The following is a 16,630-nucleotide window of genomic DNA, read 5'->3' as shown; positions in this document are numbered from 1 at the left end:
GCTCATTGGCAGTACTATGGTAGTTGATTAAAAACTAACGCCTCCTCTGAGTCAGAGGCTTCCCTGGTGGCTCAGACGGTAAAGTGTCTGCCTACAATGCAGGAGACCCGGGTTCAATCCCTGGGCTGGGAAGATCTCCTGGAGAAGGAAATGGCAGCCGGACGGAGGAGCCTGGTAGGCTACGGTCCTTGGGGTCGCCGAGTCGGACATGACTGAGTGACATCACTTTCACTTTCTGAGCAGATGCTGTGCTAAGCACCAGAGCACAAAGATGAGTGAGACCGAGTCCCTGCAACCGAGACACACACAATCCAAAAGACAGGCATGTATTTCTCTCTCTTTATCCACCATTTCAGTACTAAGAATGAAAACACATGTTTTGCCATTACCAGGTATAAAATCCTTAGTCAATATGTAGATAATATTGAAAGATCATTTTTGAAATGTTCTTTTTGAAAAATAGAAAATGTTTTCATTAAAACATATTCAGAATAGGGAAAACTTGTATTAAAATGTGTTCAAGAAAGAGTTAACTTTCAAGACAATCTATTTAAAACGGCAGAAAAAAACTTGCAAGCTGCTTAAGAACTTGCATATTTAGACCTCAGGAGTCTGTCTGCATACAGAGGGGACAATTTCACTGAACGAATGGGGTTCAGTGGTCTGACACTGTTATGGTGTGTAAGACATGTCTTCATAAACCACGCGGCATCCAGAGGAAGACGATCGTAACGATGCTTGAGAAAAGCCATTAGAGGAACTAGGAGTAGGTATTCAGCTTGAGAAAGACTAAGCAGGACAATGAGAATTATTTTCCAGCATGGAAGAGCTCTCTGGTTCAGGAGGAATAACCTATATTTGCTCTAGGAGATCGGATGAGGACTAGCATTCAGTCAGTCACAGCTGAGGGCTGTCTGAGAGAAGATGACCAACAAGAGCATTGGTTTTGAAGTCAGAGGTCTGAGTCCCAACCCCAGGGGCATGGAGCCGCTCGGTCTTTCACACTGGTCCCCTAGCATCTCCGGCCTCCTCTCAGGGCAGAGTTCCAACTGGGTGCCACCCACCCTTTTGCACATGGGGGGAGAGGAGGTCAGAAGAGGGGTATCCTTCAGCCTGGAATGCTTTTCTCTGTTTTTCTTGGAGTGCCTGAAAGAAACTGAAAGGGTTAGTCACTCCGTCGTGACCGACTCTTTGCGACCCCATGGCCTTAGCCCGCCAGGCTCCTCTGTCCATGGAATTCTCCAGGCAAGAATACTGGAATGGGTAGCCATTCCCTTCTCCAGGGGATCTTCCCCAACCCAGGGATGGAATCTGCGTCTCCTGCATTGCAGGCAGATTCTTTATCATGTGAACCACCAGGGAAGCCTAGTGAACTTACATTTGTCCTTCCAGACTCAGCCAGAAGCTGATCATAGTGATAAACCAGATATTACCACTCCACTTAGAACAGTGGTCCCCAAACTTTTTGGCACCAGGGACCACTTTCATGGAAGACAATTTTCCCACAGACGGGCGGTGGAGGGGTAGGAGGGGCAGGGATGGTACTGAGATGATTCAAGCATAGGATGTTTACTGTGCACTTGATTTCGATCATTATTCCATCAGCTGCACCTCAGATCATCAGGCATTAGATTCCAGAGGTTGGGGACCCCTGATTTAAAATATCTATCCATTAAGTATACCTGCCTACTAGAATTATATATTCCCCTGTTCCTCACTTTGGCCACCTGATGCAAAGAACTGACTCATTGGAAAAGACCCTGATGCTGGGAAAGATGGAAGGTAGGAGGAGAAGGGGACGACAGAGGATGAGATGGTTGGATGGCATCACCGACTTGATGGACATGAGTTTGGCAAACTCTGGGAGTTGGTGATGGACAGGGAGGCCTGGCATGCTGCGGTCCATGGGGTCACAGAGTCGGACACGACTGAGCGACTGAACTGACTTTTCCTCACACCGTGAGTCTTTGGGAATGGAGCCATGCATCTTATTTATCTTCCTCTTTGCAGCATTTGGGTTCTAAGAAAAGCGGTTTGAATGAACAAGTGTTTTCATTAGTAAATATTATGTGGCATGTCCACCCTTGGATCAAAAGTCCTTAAGCATTGGGAACTCCAGTCACTGCACTTGTTTTTGCTATTGATATTGACATACTTGTCTTCAATGTCTTGTCCAGTTGAACAGATATATTGCCAACATCATAATTTCTCTGATTCCAGAGAATTTTCATTTAAAAAATATTTATTTGGCTGCTCCGGGCCTTAGTCGCAGCATGTGGGATCTAGTTCTCTGACAAGGGATTGGTCAAACCCAGGCCCCCTGCATTGGGAGAACAGAGTCTTAGCCATTTAACCAGAGAAGTCCCTAAATTCTCATTCTTTTGCAGTGGACAATGTGTTGCCCCTGGGGTGGTGTTGAATGTGGTATGGAGAGCACACAGTCAAGATTTGGAGACTGAAGATTTCGCCTTTGTAGTTCTGACTTCCACTTCTCCTCCCAGGCACCATCATCTCTATGGGAATGGAGCATTCTTTCAACTTAGATTCTTGCAAAGGATGGTAATTTTTTTCCTTTTAAAATTTTTTCTGAGGATGGTAATTCATATAGTGAGGGATAGTCGGTACCCACCAAGCTATCAAGGCAGATTATAATTAAACATTTAATTCCCTATTTTTTAATATTTTTGTATTTTGATACCATCCGTTCAGTTTAGTTCAATTCAGTTGCTCAGTCGTGTCTGACTCTTTGTGACCCCATGGACTGCAGCACGCCAGTCCTCCTTGTCCATCACCAACTCCTGGAGTTTACCCAAATACATATCTATCAAGTCGATGATGCCATCCAACCATCTCATCCTCTGTCGTCCCCTTCTCTTCCCACCTTCAATCTTTCCCAGCATCAGGGTCTTTTCCAATGAGTCAGTTCTGCACATCAGGTGGCCAAAGTATTGGAGTTTCAGCTTCAACATCAGTCCTTCCAATGAATATTCAGGACTGATTTCCTTTAGGATGGACTTGTTGGAACTCCTTGCTGTCCAACATCTATTTATTTAAAATTTATTTTTATTTATTTCTTAGCTGTGCCCTGTGGCATAGGGAATCTTAGTTCCCCGACCCGGGATCAAAACTGTGCACACTGCAGTGGAAGTGTGGAATCCTAACCACTGGACGGCCAGGAAAAGTCCCAAAGCAGATTAATTTCTTTACTTCTAAAAAAGTATCAGTCAATGTACCACCAAAACCACAGTTTCTTTCCCTATTATTGAACATCTTTTCACTGTAGAAATTAAAAAATTTTTACTTTATTTTAATAAGAATTACCTTTACAGGAAGAAGAACGTATAATATGCCACTTCTGCGTAACAAGAGGAGAAGGCAATGGCACCCCACTCCAGTACTCTTGCCTGGAAAATCCCATGGACGGAGGAGCCTGGTAGGCTACAGTCCATGGGGTCGCTGGGAGTCGGACACGACTGAGCGACTTCACTTTCACTTTTCCCTTTCATGCACCTGAGAAGGAAATGGCAATCCACTCCAGTATTCTTGCCTGGAGAATCCCAGGGACGGCAGAAACTGATGGGCTGCCGTCTATGGGGTCGCACAGAGTCGGACATGACTGAAGCGACTTAGCAGCAGCGTAACAAGAGGAGGTGAAGATACAGATATGTAATTGCTTATTTATCCACAGACTAGAGATCTAGAGAGATACATAGGATTATGGTAACACCAGTTACCCCCAGGAGAAGAACAGGCAGGGTAGGAGGGAGACTTTTGGAGGGGTGGTTTAACCATATAAATTACTTCACTTCCTTCCATGCAAACATAAGCCAGTTAATCATTTCATGCCACCCACTTTGAAGGCGTTGTTCAAGCGGCTTGCCATGTCATGGGGCCATTACTGTCAAATTATCGTGGTTGTGGGAAAATAGAGCTTAAGTACTTGGTTAGCAAGTGGTACTTGTGGACTGTGAGGGAGGAAGTTCAGCTGTGTCTAACATAGTTTGGGTTTTATGATCATTTTCTATTTTTAAAATTCTTTTATTTTCTTCCCGATTCAATTAACAAGTTTTTATTTAGTGCCTACTCTCTGCCCAGTAGTGTCCTAGGAATTCTAGGAGATATGAAAGAAGCCTACATGAAACAATCTTAAACGATCTTGCCAAGTGTGGGGATCACTGTGGAATGGAGTGGTGAGCAAGTTGTCTTGGAAGCCGAGCCTTAAATTGAGGCACAGAGAGGAACGGAAGGCTTAGACAAGCGGAAGGCGGGCAGGAGGTGCTCTGAGCCAGGAGACACCGCTCATCAGGGGGCCTTAGGGGAGAGGAGAGAAATGTGGATGGTCAAAGAAGCTGAGGCTAGTCTATTAAGGCCCAAGGTCAAGCAGAGCAGCTTAGCCGTGGGGGTCCACAGGGAGTGATAAACCCCAGAGAGAGGTCAGCCTAGCATTAACAACGGAAAGAAGAGAGAGCAGAAACCAGAGGCATGGACTTCCTGGGTGGTCCAGGGGATAAAAGGCCAAGCTCCCAGTGCAGGGGCCCAGGGTTCAATCCCTGGTCAGGGAACTAGATCCCACGTGCAGCAACTGAGAGTTTGAATGACACAAGATCCCGCGTGCCACAGCTAAGTCCCTGTGCAGTCAAATAAATAAATTTTAAAAAAAAGAAAGAAAGAAACCAGAGGCATGGAGACCACACTTGCTGCGATAATCTAGATGTAAAATGATGAGGGGTGAAGGTTTGGACTAGAATGATGGCAGGGAAGTGGCATTCAGGCGCAGAGAGGAAAGCATTCCTGAGACATTTCAAAGGAGGAAGTAGCAAGCAGGTCCTGAGGATAGGCTGGGGATGGAGAGAGAGAACACTCACACATAATTTCAGTCTTTCTAGTTTATGAGACCAGAAAGCAACTCATTTTCTCTTTTCTTCCCTTGCACACAAATTGACCCCCTCATGGTGTCCAGCTGAAATTCAATTATAAGCAGATTTGATTTTTTTCCCAGTTAGAAACATGTGCACTATTATTTGCTTTGAGCTCCATTGCCCAGCCTGAGTCTTGCCTGGGGTTTGTTCTCCCATAGCACTCCTACTTCTAGGAGGAAGCTTTCCTCCTAGGCCTTGTTGGTCTTGTGTGTGGTCTGCAGGTCTATCACCCACTAGACCAGAAGTCCTTTGAGAGCAGGGACCATGAGTAAATACTCAATAAGTGTCTGTTAACTGTTGAAGAAGTGAGATCTAAATGAAATTTAACATATGAAAGCTTTCCAGGGACTTCCCGGGTGGTCCAGTGGTTACGAATCTGAGCATCAGGGTTAGATCCCTGGCTGCAGGATCCCACACACCTGACTTGCAGGTGGCTGCTGCAACTAGAAAAAAAGTCCATACGCTGGAAGGAAGACAAAGCTTTCCAGAAACAAAACTATTTTAAAAATAATTTACATTAAATTTACATAACAGAAGTTTCTCTGCTCCAGTCATTCAAACCACTGGCCAAGTAAGAAGGAAACACCTATTGTGATGGTGTTAGGATCATACAGTTTCATTCCTTGGCAATAATAATAATAATAATGCAGTGTAATAATACCATATAATAATAAAAGTTGCTATTAGGGCTTAAATGAAGCACTTCGGGTATATTTTACACAAGTTGCTGCACAGTGATTATTTTCATTATTTCACAGAACATGAGCAGGCACAGAAAGGTTAAGAAATTTACAAAAGGTCTTCCACCTAGTTAGCGTTGGCAGCTGAGATTTGAACCCAGACAACTGGCCTCTGGAGTTCCCCTATCCTAAAAGTGCCATTTTGGACTGCATAAACATACAGCTCTGCTGAAGACCTACAGGTTATTTGAGGCATATCAGTCTTTTTGGAGGCTTCCCTGGTGGCTCAGACGGTAAAGAATCTGCCTGCAATTCGGGAAACCGGGGCGCAATCCCTGGGTTGGGAAGACCCCCTGGAGGAGGGCATGGCAATCCACTCCAGTATTCTTGCCTGGAGAACCGCATGGACAGAGGAGCCTGGTGGGCTACAGTCCATGGGGTTGCAAAGGAGTTGAACACGACCGAGCGACTTTCACACACAATCTTTTTTAGGGGAAGGGGACTTTGCCACCCGGTATACCAGTCCTTGCCACCCTGTTATCAATCCCTTTTTTATGGGGTATGCCCTTAGACGAAAGCAAGGGAGAAGAAATAGACTATTTGAACTGTTTTCAGACATGTAGACGAGTAAAGCGAACGACTCCGGCAATAATAACCTTTTACCGATCACTCAGTAACACGAGAATAACACCCTTCACCTGGCACCGAAATGTTACCCCCTCCTCTCATTTTTAAGGCCTCGCTTTATTTGGAAACTCTTAAAATAAGCGGTCATATGATTCAAACAAGCAGCGGCGCGCCCCCTCCCCGGCGGCCGGGCGCAGCTGTCCGCGCCTCCCCCGCCCGCATTCCAGCCCTCTGAGGTCACGGGCCGCCGCCGCCTCTCCGGATCCGCCCGCCCGCCCGGCCCGGGGGAGGGACGCCCGGGCCCGGCCGCCCCGCTGCTCCGGCCGCGCGTCCTCCGGCTGCCCGGCCCGCGCCGGGCCTCTGCGTGCGGCGCCGCCGGCCCCAGCTGCGGGCCTCCGCCCTCGGCGCGGGGGAATGCGCGGCGGGCCGGGGCCTGGGAGACAGGAAGCGAGGCGCGCGGGCCCCGTGAGCGCGCCGCGGCGCGGGCTGGAGTGCGGGCGCGGCTGCGGCGGCAGTGCGACGGGGCCCCGCGGGGCGGGCCGCTGAGCGGGGCGCGCGGCCCCGAGGATGCGGCGGCGGGAGCAGGTGAGGGCGCCGGGCCCCGGCCCGCGAGGCGCGGGGGGCAGCGGGGGCCGAGCGCGGGGCTGTGTCCGCCAGCCGGCACCCCCGAGTCCGGGGAGGAGGCGTCCCGGCTGCCCAGACCCGAGGCAGGGGCGAGCGTAACAAAGGGAAAACTCTTTCAGGCTCTCTCCCGTCTACTTGAGGCATTTCCAGAGGGGTCTTGAACTTGTATTCGGAGCTCCTCGGTTGATCGTGAGTGGCTTAATTCTGCATCGGGGCTTTAAAAGTCTTAGGCATGTTTGTGCCTCTCGGAATATTAAGTGCGAGATTTGCCAGATAACTTTGGCGAGGAGAGGAGCGAAGGACTGTTTCGTGGTGATGGCTTGTTTTGGTGTTGGAGTAAGGAGTGTTGACTCGGGAAAAAAGAATTCTTGGGTCTGCAAATTCCGACTTGTGATTTCTGCAAATCCTGATTAGACTGGCCGCTCTTGGCATGCCCGTCTTATTTTCTTTTTTTGCTGAGAAAGCCTTATAATAATAGCGTATACTCGCAAACGCGTTCAGAATACTTCGCGTGCGCCAGGTGACAACCGCTGTATGCCTAAGGGTTGCTGACAGATTTTTTTTTTAACTTTGGGATATGATAGAAATTTTATTCTGAAAATAGTTGTCTGTTGTTTCCAGCACATTTTACTCTCGAGTTCTACGCACAAATGTGTTCAGGACAAATATGCGTTGGATTTAATGCTATATATCTATACATTATTCTAAGAATACACTTTTAGTGATTGTTTTATTTGAAAGCATCATTAGTAAAATTACACGTAATGAGGACTCTAGCAACAAAGCGGAAAACTACAGGATTCAGAATTTAAAAGTGTATTTGAGAAGCTTCTGAGAGGGGATGTAAAAACATTAAAATGAATAAATAACTCAGTCTACCTTTTGAAAACTTGAACATGATTAACATATAACTATTTTTTTAAATTTCAAAACAAAGTGATTTTGTAGAGAAAATATCTTAGTATATTTTCCTGCAAAAGCTAATTGTGAATGTCTGTTTAGTAGTTAATCAGTTAAGACTTCCAGACCCAGCTACCTTTCAAATTATTTCATATTATTTTACACCTGAAACATACACTCCCCCCCCTCAAAGCATCTTCAGTTTCTACTCCTCTATTCAAACATTCGTAACTTTAGGACACTATTTGGTAGCAAACACTGTATATAACTGAAAATTGTGTAAATTGTTTCACACACACATACCCCTCAAGTTTTTCAATTACTTTTTATCACATATACCAAAATAAAAAAGAGAAAACAATGGCTTGTCTTTATCCTTGATGCGGTAAAACATTTCAAACTCAGGGACAGCCAAGTTTTACTCTGCTTCATCAGAGCTTAAGTTGATAATTAAGTTATATAATGTAGTATATACTGCCTTCAAGGCATAATTCTATATTTGCAGTGAAGAGAATACCATGTTTGAACATCCCCAATACAAATTTTCATCTTTCCTCTGGACAGCTTAACTCTTCTGTTTCCAGTTACCATAATTTGTATGTAAAATTTAAATTCATTACCTTATCTCTTGATAGGGTATTTAGCATATCAATCTATAAGGGTATCCATAATCTTTTAAAATTTATACACTCATGGCTCACAGGCACTTTTCTAGTTGAAAGCTTATTATTTCAAGTTCTCTCTTCTTGATTTTTTTTACTTTTCATTTTGTCTCAACGATCTATTTGGTTTATACCCTGACAAACAACAGCACTGAAAACTGCAGGTAGAGCCCATGTCTTTTCATAATGTCTATCTGCTCCTCCCTTCTTTAGTAAGGTGCTTTACCTTCCAGAGGCACGCAGCAAATACTGTTACATTAACACAGTGGCTTATGTACTTCTAGTTGTCTTTTTTCCTCTGGCCTTCTTCCTCTATTGCTTGTTTTTAACTTTTATTTTTCTGGCTATTTGTGGATAACCAGAGCTCAAACAACAAAACCCAAATCCAAACCCAGACAACAAAAACAAAAAGCAAAAAGTCCTGGTTGGGTCCTTACTAGAGATTCGGCCATGTATGTAATTATAGCATGCTTGTAATCTACTTAAGAGCAAGGACGGCTTAGGAATTGATTCCTTTTAGACTTTCTGTAGGGCTTCCCTGGTGGCTCAGCTGGTAAAGAACCCCCTTGCAATGCGGGAAACCTGGGTTCCGTCCCTGGGTTGGGAAGATCCCCTGGAGAAGGGAACGTCTCCCCACTCCAGTATTCTGACCTGGAGAATTCCATGGACTGTATGGTCCATGGGGTCACAGAGAGTCGGACACGACCGAGCGACTTTCACTAGACTTCTCTAAAGGCCCACTGTCGGGGGGCGGGGGTGGCTTCCCCGGTGGCTCAAGTGATAAAGAACCCGCCTGACTAATGCAGGTCGACCTAAGAGACAGGGGGTTCGATCCCTGGGTTAGGAAGATTCCCCTGGAGAAAGGGAATGGCAAACCCATTCCAGTATTCTTGCCTGGAGCATCCGATGGACAGAGGAGCCTGGTGGGCTACAGTCCGTGGGGTCGCAGAGTCCCACAGGACTGCAGCGACTTAGCACACACGCCCAAAGGCCCACTCCACTGCCTTGACCTCAGAGACTCAGTACATTTCAGTGAGACGGAATTATAAAGTGTTAGGTCTGCCAGAGCCTAGTACAAGAGCTGAACGCTGGTTCTGCCCACCCCGGCCCAGCCCTGAGAGCCCGTCACCTCTGGGCCTGAGGCGCAGCGGGAGAGGCGAGACCGAGGAGGAGGAGTCTGGGGTCGGCCCCCAGCTCAGCCCGCCCCGCTGTGAGGCCGAGAGAGCGTCGCTTCTGCGGAGGACCGCCTTCCGTGTCCGCTGGCTGAGAGCGGTCTGGGGGCTGACGCTGCCCCTCCGCGCGATTCCCGGCCCCGGCTCAGCGTAACCAGCTGCGACCGAGCCCAAGGCTGCGTCCTTCGGAGGCAGCCTCTGTTCAGAAGACAACGGAGGGCGGGGGCCGTCCCGGGATTCTGAAGATATCTGCGATTTTGCCCGCTTGTTGAGGGGAAAAAAAAAAATTCCAAAAAAATCCTGTCAGTGTCAAAGTTCCAAGCTGCCGCTCAAGGCCGTTTTGCTTCCGCCCAGGAATTAACACACCAACTGGTGTGCTTTTAAAAGTTTTACGTCACGTGTTTGGGGTATGGGGGGCAGTTCTGAGGTAACAGACCCCGCACAAACCGCACGCTTGTCTGTGGCAGCTCTAGCCGGGTCCCTTAAGCGTTCCCTCCGGCGTCAGCCCGAGCCCGTCCTTCCTCCTGGAGCGTCCGTTCGGAAACGCGGCGGCAGGAGGAGGGTTCCGGCGCCGCCGAGGCCGCCGGTTGCCCGGGCAACGCCGCCCGCTCTTCCGGGAGCGCGCAGTCGGAGCCCTCGGCGCTGTCGGCCGCACGGGCTAGTTGAGCGCTTTGCCTCAGGATGGACTTTGAAGCCTCGTCCCGCTCCTCTTCTGGGCTGTGGAGCAGCCTCGGGGCAGGCTCACTGCCTCTGGGCGTTCCCGTCCGGAGACGGGAGCGGGCCAGGCTTCTCAGAGCCTGTCAGCTTGGTAACCCGGTCACCGGCGCGTGTAGAGTCTTTTACAGTTTGTTTATAAATAAATCGAAATGGTGACGTAAATATTTGTAAACCGGGAAGTTCTGCAAATGCCTGTTAAGTGTTCACCCCGTTTGAACCTCACAGCTGCCCTATGTGACAGGGGATGATTCCTTTCGGGTTCAGGGTTAATTTGCCTAATTGGGACTCGAACGTAGCTCTTTTGGAGGTTTTTGTTTTGGGTTTTTACAATTAAACGTAGCTCTTTTGGAGGGTGGTGGTTTTTTTTTTTTTTTTTGCAGTTAACTCAGTTAAGGGCTAAAGATACAGTTGGAGTATCGAGGAGCCAAAAAGAGTTAACTATGAAAAAAAAAAGAACACAAAACTTTAAAATAGAAAGAGGACCACTGATGCTTGCTACTAAAGTTGGGGCTATAGTGTGCCAGCCCTCATCTCGTTTAATCCCGAAGGTGGCCGCACGTGGTAGCCACTATTTGTGGAACCGAATGAGGGGTGGAGTCTGAGCCGGGCCTAAGACACCTCTGCTGGGGAACTTCTCCAGCCCCTCCCAGATCCTGCTGAGGCCTTCCTTTTTTTTTTTTTCCCCGGAGGGGAGGAAAAGCTTATTCCTTAGATACAGCTTTTATTGATTTTTATTTTTAAAAACAAAGCCGGAGTTGCTGTCGCTCCTGTAACCAGCGTTCCTCTTTCCCCAGCACTGGCGTGGGTGCTCCCATCACCTGGTCTTTGGAGACTCGGTTGCTTTTTGATGGCAGGAGCTGCTGGGTGAGCAGTCGGAAGACTCCGCAGTGCTCCTCCCGTCGGGACAGGATCCCTTTCTCTGGCCATCACCACCCCTGGACTGCTGGCGGTGCTGTTCACTTTTTACCCCTCCAGCTCTTGAAGGGAGAAGAAGATGCCACTGCCATTTGGATTGAAACTAAAACGCACGCGGCGCTACACCGTATCCAGCAAGAGCTGCCTAGTTGCCCGGATCCAGCTGCTCAACAATGAGTTTGTAGAGTTCACGCTGTCCGTGGAGAGCACTGGCCAGGAGAGCCTGGAGGCTGTGGCCCAAAGACTGGAGCTGCGGGAGGTAAGCCACCCCCCCAACCCCCCCGCCAAAAACCCCCCCCCAAAACTGCAGGCTTCTCCCGCGGAATTTTGCTCCTTACTTCCAAGCTACTATAGATGCATGCTGGCTGTGTCTTCTCAAAGTACCTCCCTGGCCAGGATAATCCGGGGCTTCCCTGCTGGCTCAGATGGTAAAGAAGCTACCTGCAATGCAGGAGACCCAGGTTCCAGCCTTGGGTGGGGAAGATCCCCTGGAGGAGGGCATGGTAATCCACTCCAGTATTCTTGCCTGGAGAATTGCATGGAGAGAGGAGGCTGGAGGGCTACAGCTCCAAAGGGTAGCAAAGAGTCGGACACCACTAAAGTGGTTTAGCATACAGGCACTAGGATAATCTGAGTTGAGCCTGTGAGCCCCTCTCCCCATGAGGAAGGAATGAAACAGAGCAAAGAGGCCTTTTCTTGGGGATGCCCCTTAAAAGAATTAACAAGGCCTGAGATGGTTGGACGGCATCACCGACGCGATGGACCTAAGTTTGAGTAAGCTCTGGGAGTTGGTGATGGACAGGGAAGCCTGGCGTTCTGCAGTCCATGGGGTCTCAAGGAGTTGAACACCACTGAGTGACTGAACTGAAATTAGGTTTGTTTTTCCCTTACACTTTTATTTATTTATTTGGCTGTGCCAGGTCCTAGTTGCGGCATGCACGATCTTTTAGCTCCCATGTGTGGGATCTAGTTCCCTGACTAGGGATGGAACCCCGGACCCCTGGGTTGGGAGTGTGGAGTCTTAGCCACTGGACCACCAGGGATATCCCCACAACGCCCGAGTTTTGAAAATGTTTAAATGTTCTCCCAAAATGTAATCCAAAATGAAACAGGAATACATGAGTGCATCTGCAAGAAGAAGCCATCTTGGAAATGGATCCTTTCAGCCCCCAGGCATCCAGCGGACACCTAGGCAAGCCCTGCCCAAATTCTTTACCCATAGAACTGTGAGCAAGATAAAACAGTTGTTTTAAGCCACTTCAAAAAAAAAAGGAAAAAAAGAAAAAAGGAATGCATTTTGGAGTGTCCAAGTAGTTCTTACCTTCTAGTATTGATCCCACATGGTTCATCCTGATAGAGTTTACTGACTTCATTCATTTGTTCAGCATTCAGTGACTCTTTTGCACGTGTGTACCTGTATGCTAAGTCACTTCAGTAGTGTCCAACTCTTTGTGACCTTTTGGACTGTAGCCGGCTAGGTTCCTCTGTCCATAGGATTTTCCAGGCAGGAAGACTGGAGTGGGTTGCCATGCCCTCCTCTATGGGATCTTCCCAACCCAGGGATCGAGTCCGGGTCTCTTACGTCTCCTGCAGTGGCAGACAGGTTCTTTACCATCTGAGCCACCAAGGGAAGCCCTTTATTTTCCACAGGTCAAGCCAAATTTCAAGAGACATGTTCCGGTTTGAATTCTGGTTTCTGCATCAATCTAGTTTTTTAACCTTAGGTGAGGAATGTGACCTGTCTGAGCTCTGGTTCCCTCATCTGAACCTTGGGCTAACAGTGGTGCCTAACACTCAGAGTGACTGTGTGATTTAATGTGTGTGTAAAGCCATAGCTCCGATAACTGTAGTCTGTTATAGTAATCATAGGATTTTCCTGGGAAAGCCCTGATCCAGTCTATAGGAAGTTGTGGCATCCTCAAGCATCCACATAATGTCTTGCATTTAAAATGCTATGTAAGGCCTGTGAAGAAAAGGGCTCTAATTAAACTCAGGTCTCTTCTGGTCTTTGGCTCCCTGGTTCTGGGGTAACAGAAAGATGGAAAAGCTAGTTATTTCTCTTAAATGCCTATGTTATAGTCTCAACTGGGAAATCCTGCTAGTTTATAGTTTATGAAAAGTCAGGAATAGATGAGGAATAGATGCCCCTGGTGAGCATCCCATCATTTCATCAGTCAGTATTAAAGACGTATTAAGGGCCAAGCACGTTGAAAAAGACCCTGATGCTGGGAAAGATGGAGGGCAGGAGGAGAAGGGGGCGACAGAGAATGAGGTGGTCGGATGGCATCACCAACTCATTGGACACAAAAGGGAGGGGTAAGTTGCTCAGTCATGTCCAACTCTTTGTGACCCCATGGCCTGTAGCCCTCCAGGCTCCTCTGTCCATGGAATTCTCCAAGCCAAAATGCTGGAGTGGGTATCATTCTCTTCTCCAGGGCATCTTCCCCAACCCAGGTCTCCCGCATTGCAGACGAATTCTTTACCAGCTGAACCACCAGGGAAGCCCAATGGACATGAGTCTGAGCAAACTCTGGGAGATGGTGAAGGACAGGGAAGCCTGGCCTGCTGCAGTCCATGGGGTCACAAAGAGTCGGACATGACTGAGCGACTGAACAGCACATAGGTACCGGGAGCTCAGCCTAGTGTTGATACCGATAAGAAATAGGCACAATGCACGTGATGAAGAGGGAAGCAGGAGGTGCTGTAGACATTAGGGAGAGGCAGCGGAGGGAAGGCTTCCTGGGGCGAGTGATGTCTGAGCTGGGACAGTCAGGGGCTGGAAAAGACTGTCCCCACATGGCCAGAGACATGAGGCGGGTAATCTACCTGGCACCTGAGGAGGGAGAGGTAAGGCTGCAGACCAGGGGCCACCCAGTGCGGGGTTCTTATCAAATGGGTTTGTCCTGAAAATTAGGAAGTTAGTGAAGAGTTTTTATTTTTTAACTTTATTAAAAAAAATTGGTTTTTTTTTTGGCCACACTGCGAGGCATAGTTCCCAGACCAGGAATCAAACCCGTGCCCCCTGCAGTAGAAGCATAGGGTCTTCACCCCTGGACTGCCAGAGAAGTCCCAGTGAAGAGTTTTTTAAACACACACGTGGTGTGGTTGTTTTACGAAGTCGTGACGCCTCTGGAGAAAATGATTAGAAAAGTGGTTGTGGTGCAGATGGTAGTCACTTGGATTTGGATGGGGCTGAGAAGTGAGCCGAGTCTGCAGATCTTGGGGATCTACCTGTCAGGTGACGCGGAGGGACTGGCCAGGGTCCAGGTGGATCCTAAGGTTTCCAGTGAACGGTGGGGATTGCCCCCGAGGGAAGAAACACAGAAGGAAGAGCAGCCCTGACAGGAGCTGGCGGAGGTGTGTGGGCCGCGCACTCCGCCGCGCTGAGTTCCCGGGGCCAGTTGGAGATGCTGAGCGGGCAGAGCCTACGCGGGTCTGGAGCTCAGGTGAGAGGAACCTTAGAAGGACACGAAGCGGCCCAAGAAGGGGAAAGTAAACCAGAAGAGCCCGCCTCAGTGACGGGTCCTGCCTGCTTGCATTTATTTAGTCCCATCTTTTCTACTCCCTTCACCCATTTTTCCTATCTTGGTTTCTTTTTCCTGTGATTTCTTCCTCATGCACTTGGTGTGCCTGTAACCACTAGAGTCAATTTCTTGAAGAACTGTGGTCAGTTTATCAGTTATAATAAATTAACTATGGATAATATGTTAAGATGTGAAATGTGCTTAATAAGCACAGCTTGAACCGAAGCCACAGGCATTGCTTTGCTTCTCTGTTAGTCAAGAGGCCCAGAGAAGCTGCCATCCCTTGTTTGAGATTATCAGACTCAGAAACAAGCAGCTTCATCCAGCTGTGGGTATATAATGAGAGTGATTTTTAACAGAAAGGAAGAGTGCTGTAGCTGGGAACAGCTGTGATCCCTAGAAAAGGTCTTGCCCCCGACAGACTGTCCCACCATTTCCAACATTTTAGTACAGTCATGGTTAGAAAGTTAGTTTGTATGGCAAACTTTTCAAAGCTTCAGAAGCTCTGCACTGTAGGATATAAACAGGTGGCTTAGGCCCAGGCCTAATCCTACCCAGTGACTTAGAAATCATCTGAGTCAGGGCAGCGTCTGTTCTTATTTGTGTCCATACATCACTCATGAGATTCATTCAAGAGATAGCGGTATGTTATCTTGCACTAGTCTCCCGTCAAGAAAACTCAGAGGCAACAGCATGTAGATGTGGCTGATAAGATTTTGCTACTGCCCAAATTTAAGCTGATAGGATAAATCTTTACTTTCTTTGATAGTTGAATATCATTTCACTTCTATTGTGAATCCGCCTGCAATGCAGGAGACCCTGGTTTGATTCCTGTGTCGGGAAGATCCACTGGAGAAGGGATAGGCTACCCACTCCAGTATCTTGGGCTTCCCTGGTGGCTCAGCTGGTAAAGAATCCGCCTGCAGTGTGGGAGACCTGAGTTTGATCCCTGGGTTGGGAAGATCCCCAGGAGAAGGGAACGGCTACCTGCTCCAGTATTCTGGCCGGGAGAATTCCATGGACTATTCCATGGGGTCGAAAAGAGCTGGATGTGACTTTCACTTTCTTTTTTCTATTATGACAGTTATAAGCTCTATGCAGTAATACCATTATAATGCTATATGTGGCAGCTTCACCTGTAGAGTAGTCTTTTATTTCTTAAGCTGAATGTGTGATTAAATAGTGTTTGTCAGTCTTCATAGTTTTTCTTTGACCATGTGAGATATTTGATAGTACATTAAGGAACTAAAAACTAAAAGGTTAGTATATTTATATCCAATATAGTTCACGTGCATTGCCAGCTTTTTTCTGAGTCCACCATATTGGAGCTGTGAAAAGTGGCCTTTTAAATGGGGGGAGGGGGCGGATTGCTGCAGGAAAACATTGCTGTTTGTGATAGCAGCAGCCTCTCAGAGCTGTTGAAATTCCTTGCATGTCGTTGAGTTTCATAACACTGTTTCAAGAGAGGCTGTCAGAGCCTTTACAGAATTTAAGGGGAATTAGAGAAACTTTCTAATTTTGAAAGTGTGTGTGACAGAGGTTTGATGGAGGTGATGAGACAAGAATGTGTCAGCCACGGGGCAGCGTGTCTCTGAAAGAATTTTACAGCCTCAAGTGAGACGGTCAGACCTGAAGACCTGTTTCAGAGAGTAAGCCCTGTGTTACCCCAGCTCGTTGGGAATTTGTAAAACCAGGATGCAAGTGTAGTCATGTCCGATGAGATACAGAATGCCCGTATCTCATCTAAATTAGGAGGAGGGCTCCCAGTGTGTGCCCTCTGGCTAGGCCAGCATCTCCCTGTAGGCAGGCCACGTGGGGGTCAGAGCGACCCGGACATTGCTTGCTGAGCGTGGAATCAGAGACGGGAAGTCGCCCAGGAAGCCTTGCGTA

The 16,630-nt window shown here is 47.9% G+C and overlaps 1 protein-coding gene across 16 annotated transcripts in view; it reads left to right on the top strand.

Annotated features, from left to right (window-relative positions):
* The first annotated feature begins 6,451 nt into the window (after window positions 1–6,451).
* Window positions 6,452–16,630, top strand: part of PTPN21 (protein tyrosine phosphatase non-receptor type 21) — a 77,055-nt gene continuing 66,876 nt past the window's right edge. For 4 of the 16 annotated variants that reach the window (XM_081510343.1, XM_081510340.1, XM_081510341.1 and 1 more), the window contains exons 1-2: window positions 6,452–6,811; window positions 11,096–11,475. In XM_081510343.1, coding sequence (XP_081366469.1) covers window positions 11,296–11,475 — 180 coding nt within the window. In that variant the 5' untranslated portion in view covers window positions 6,452–6,811; window positions 11,096–11,295. Of the gene's footprint in view, window positions 6,812–9,082; window positions 11,476–16,630 lie in introns of those variants that run through there. The other 12 variants (XM_081510344.1, XM_081510338.1, XM_081510349.1 and 9 more) reach the window with 11 other exon arrangements.

The sequence above is a fragment of the Giraffa tippelskirchi genome, chromosome 7 (genome assembly GCF_054371585.1).
Source record: "Giraffa tippelskirchi isolate mGirTip1 chromosome 7, T2T-mGirTip1v1.2.pri, whole genome shotgun sequence".
NCBI lineage: Eukaryota > Metazoa > Chordata > Mammalia > Artiodactyla > Giraffidae > Giraffa > Giraffa tippelskirchi.
This window is presented reverse-complemented; position numbering and strand designations above follow the sequence as displayed.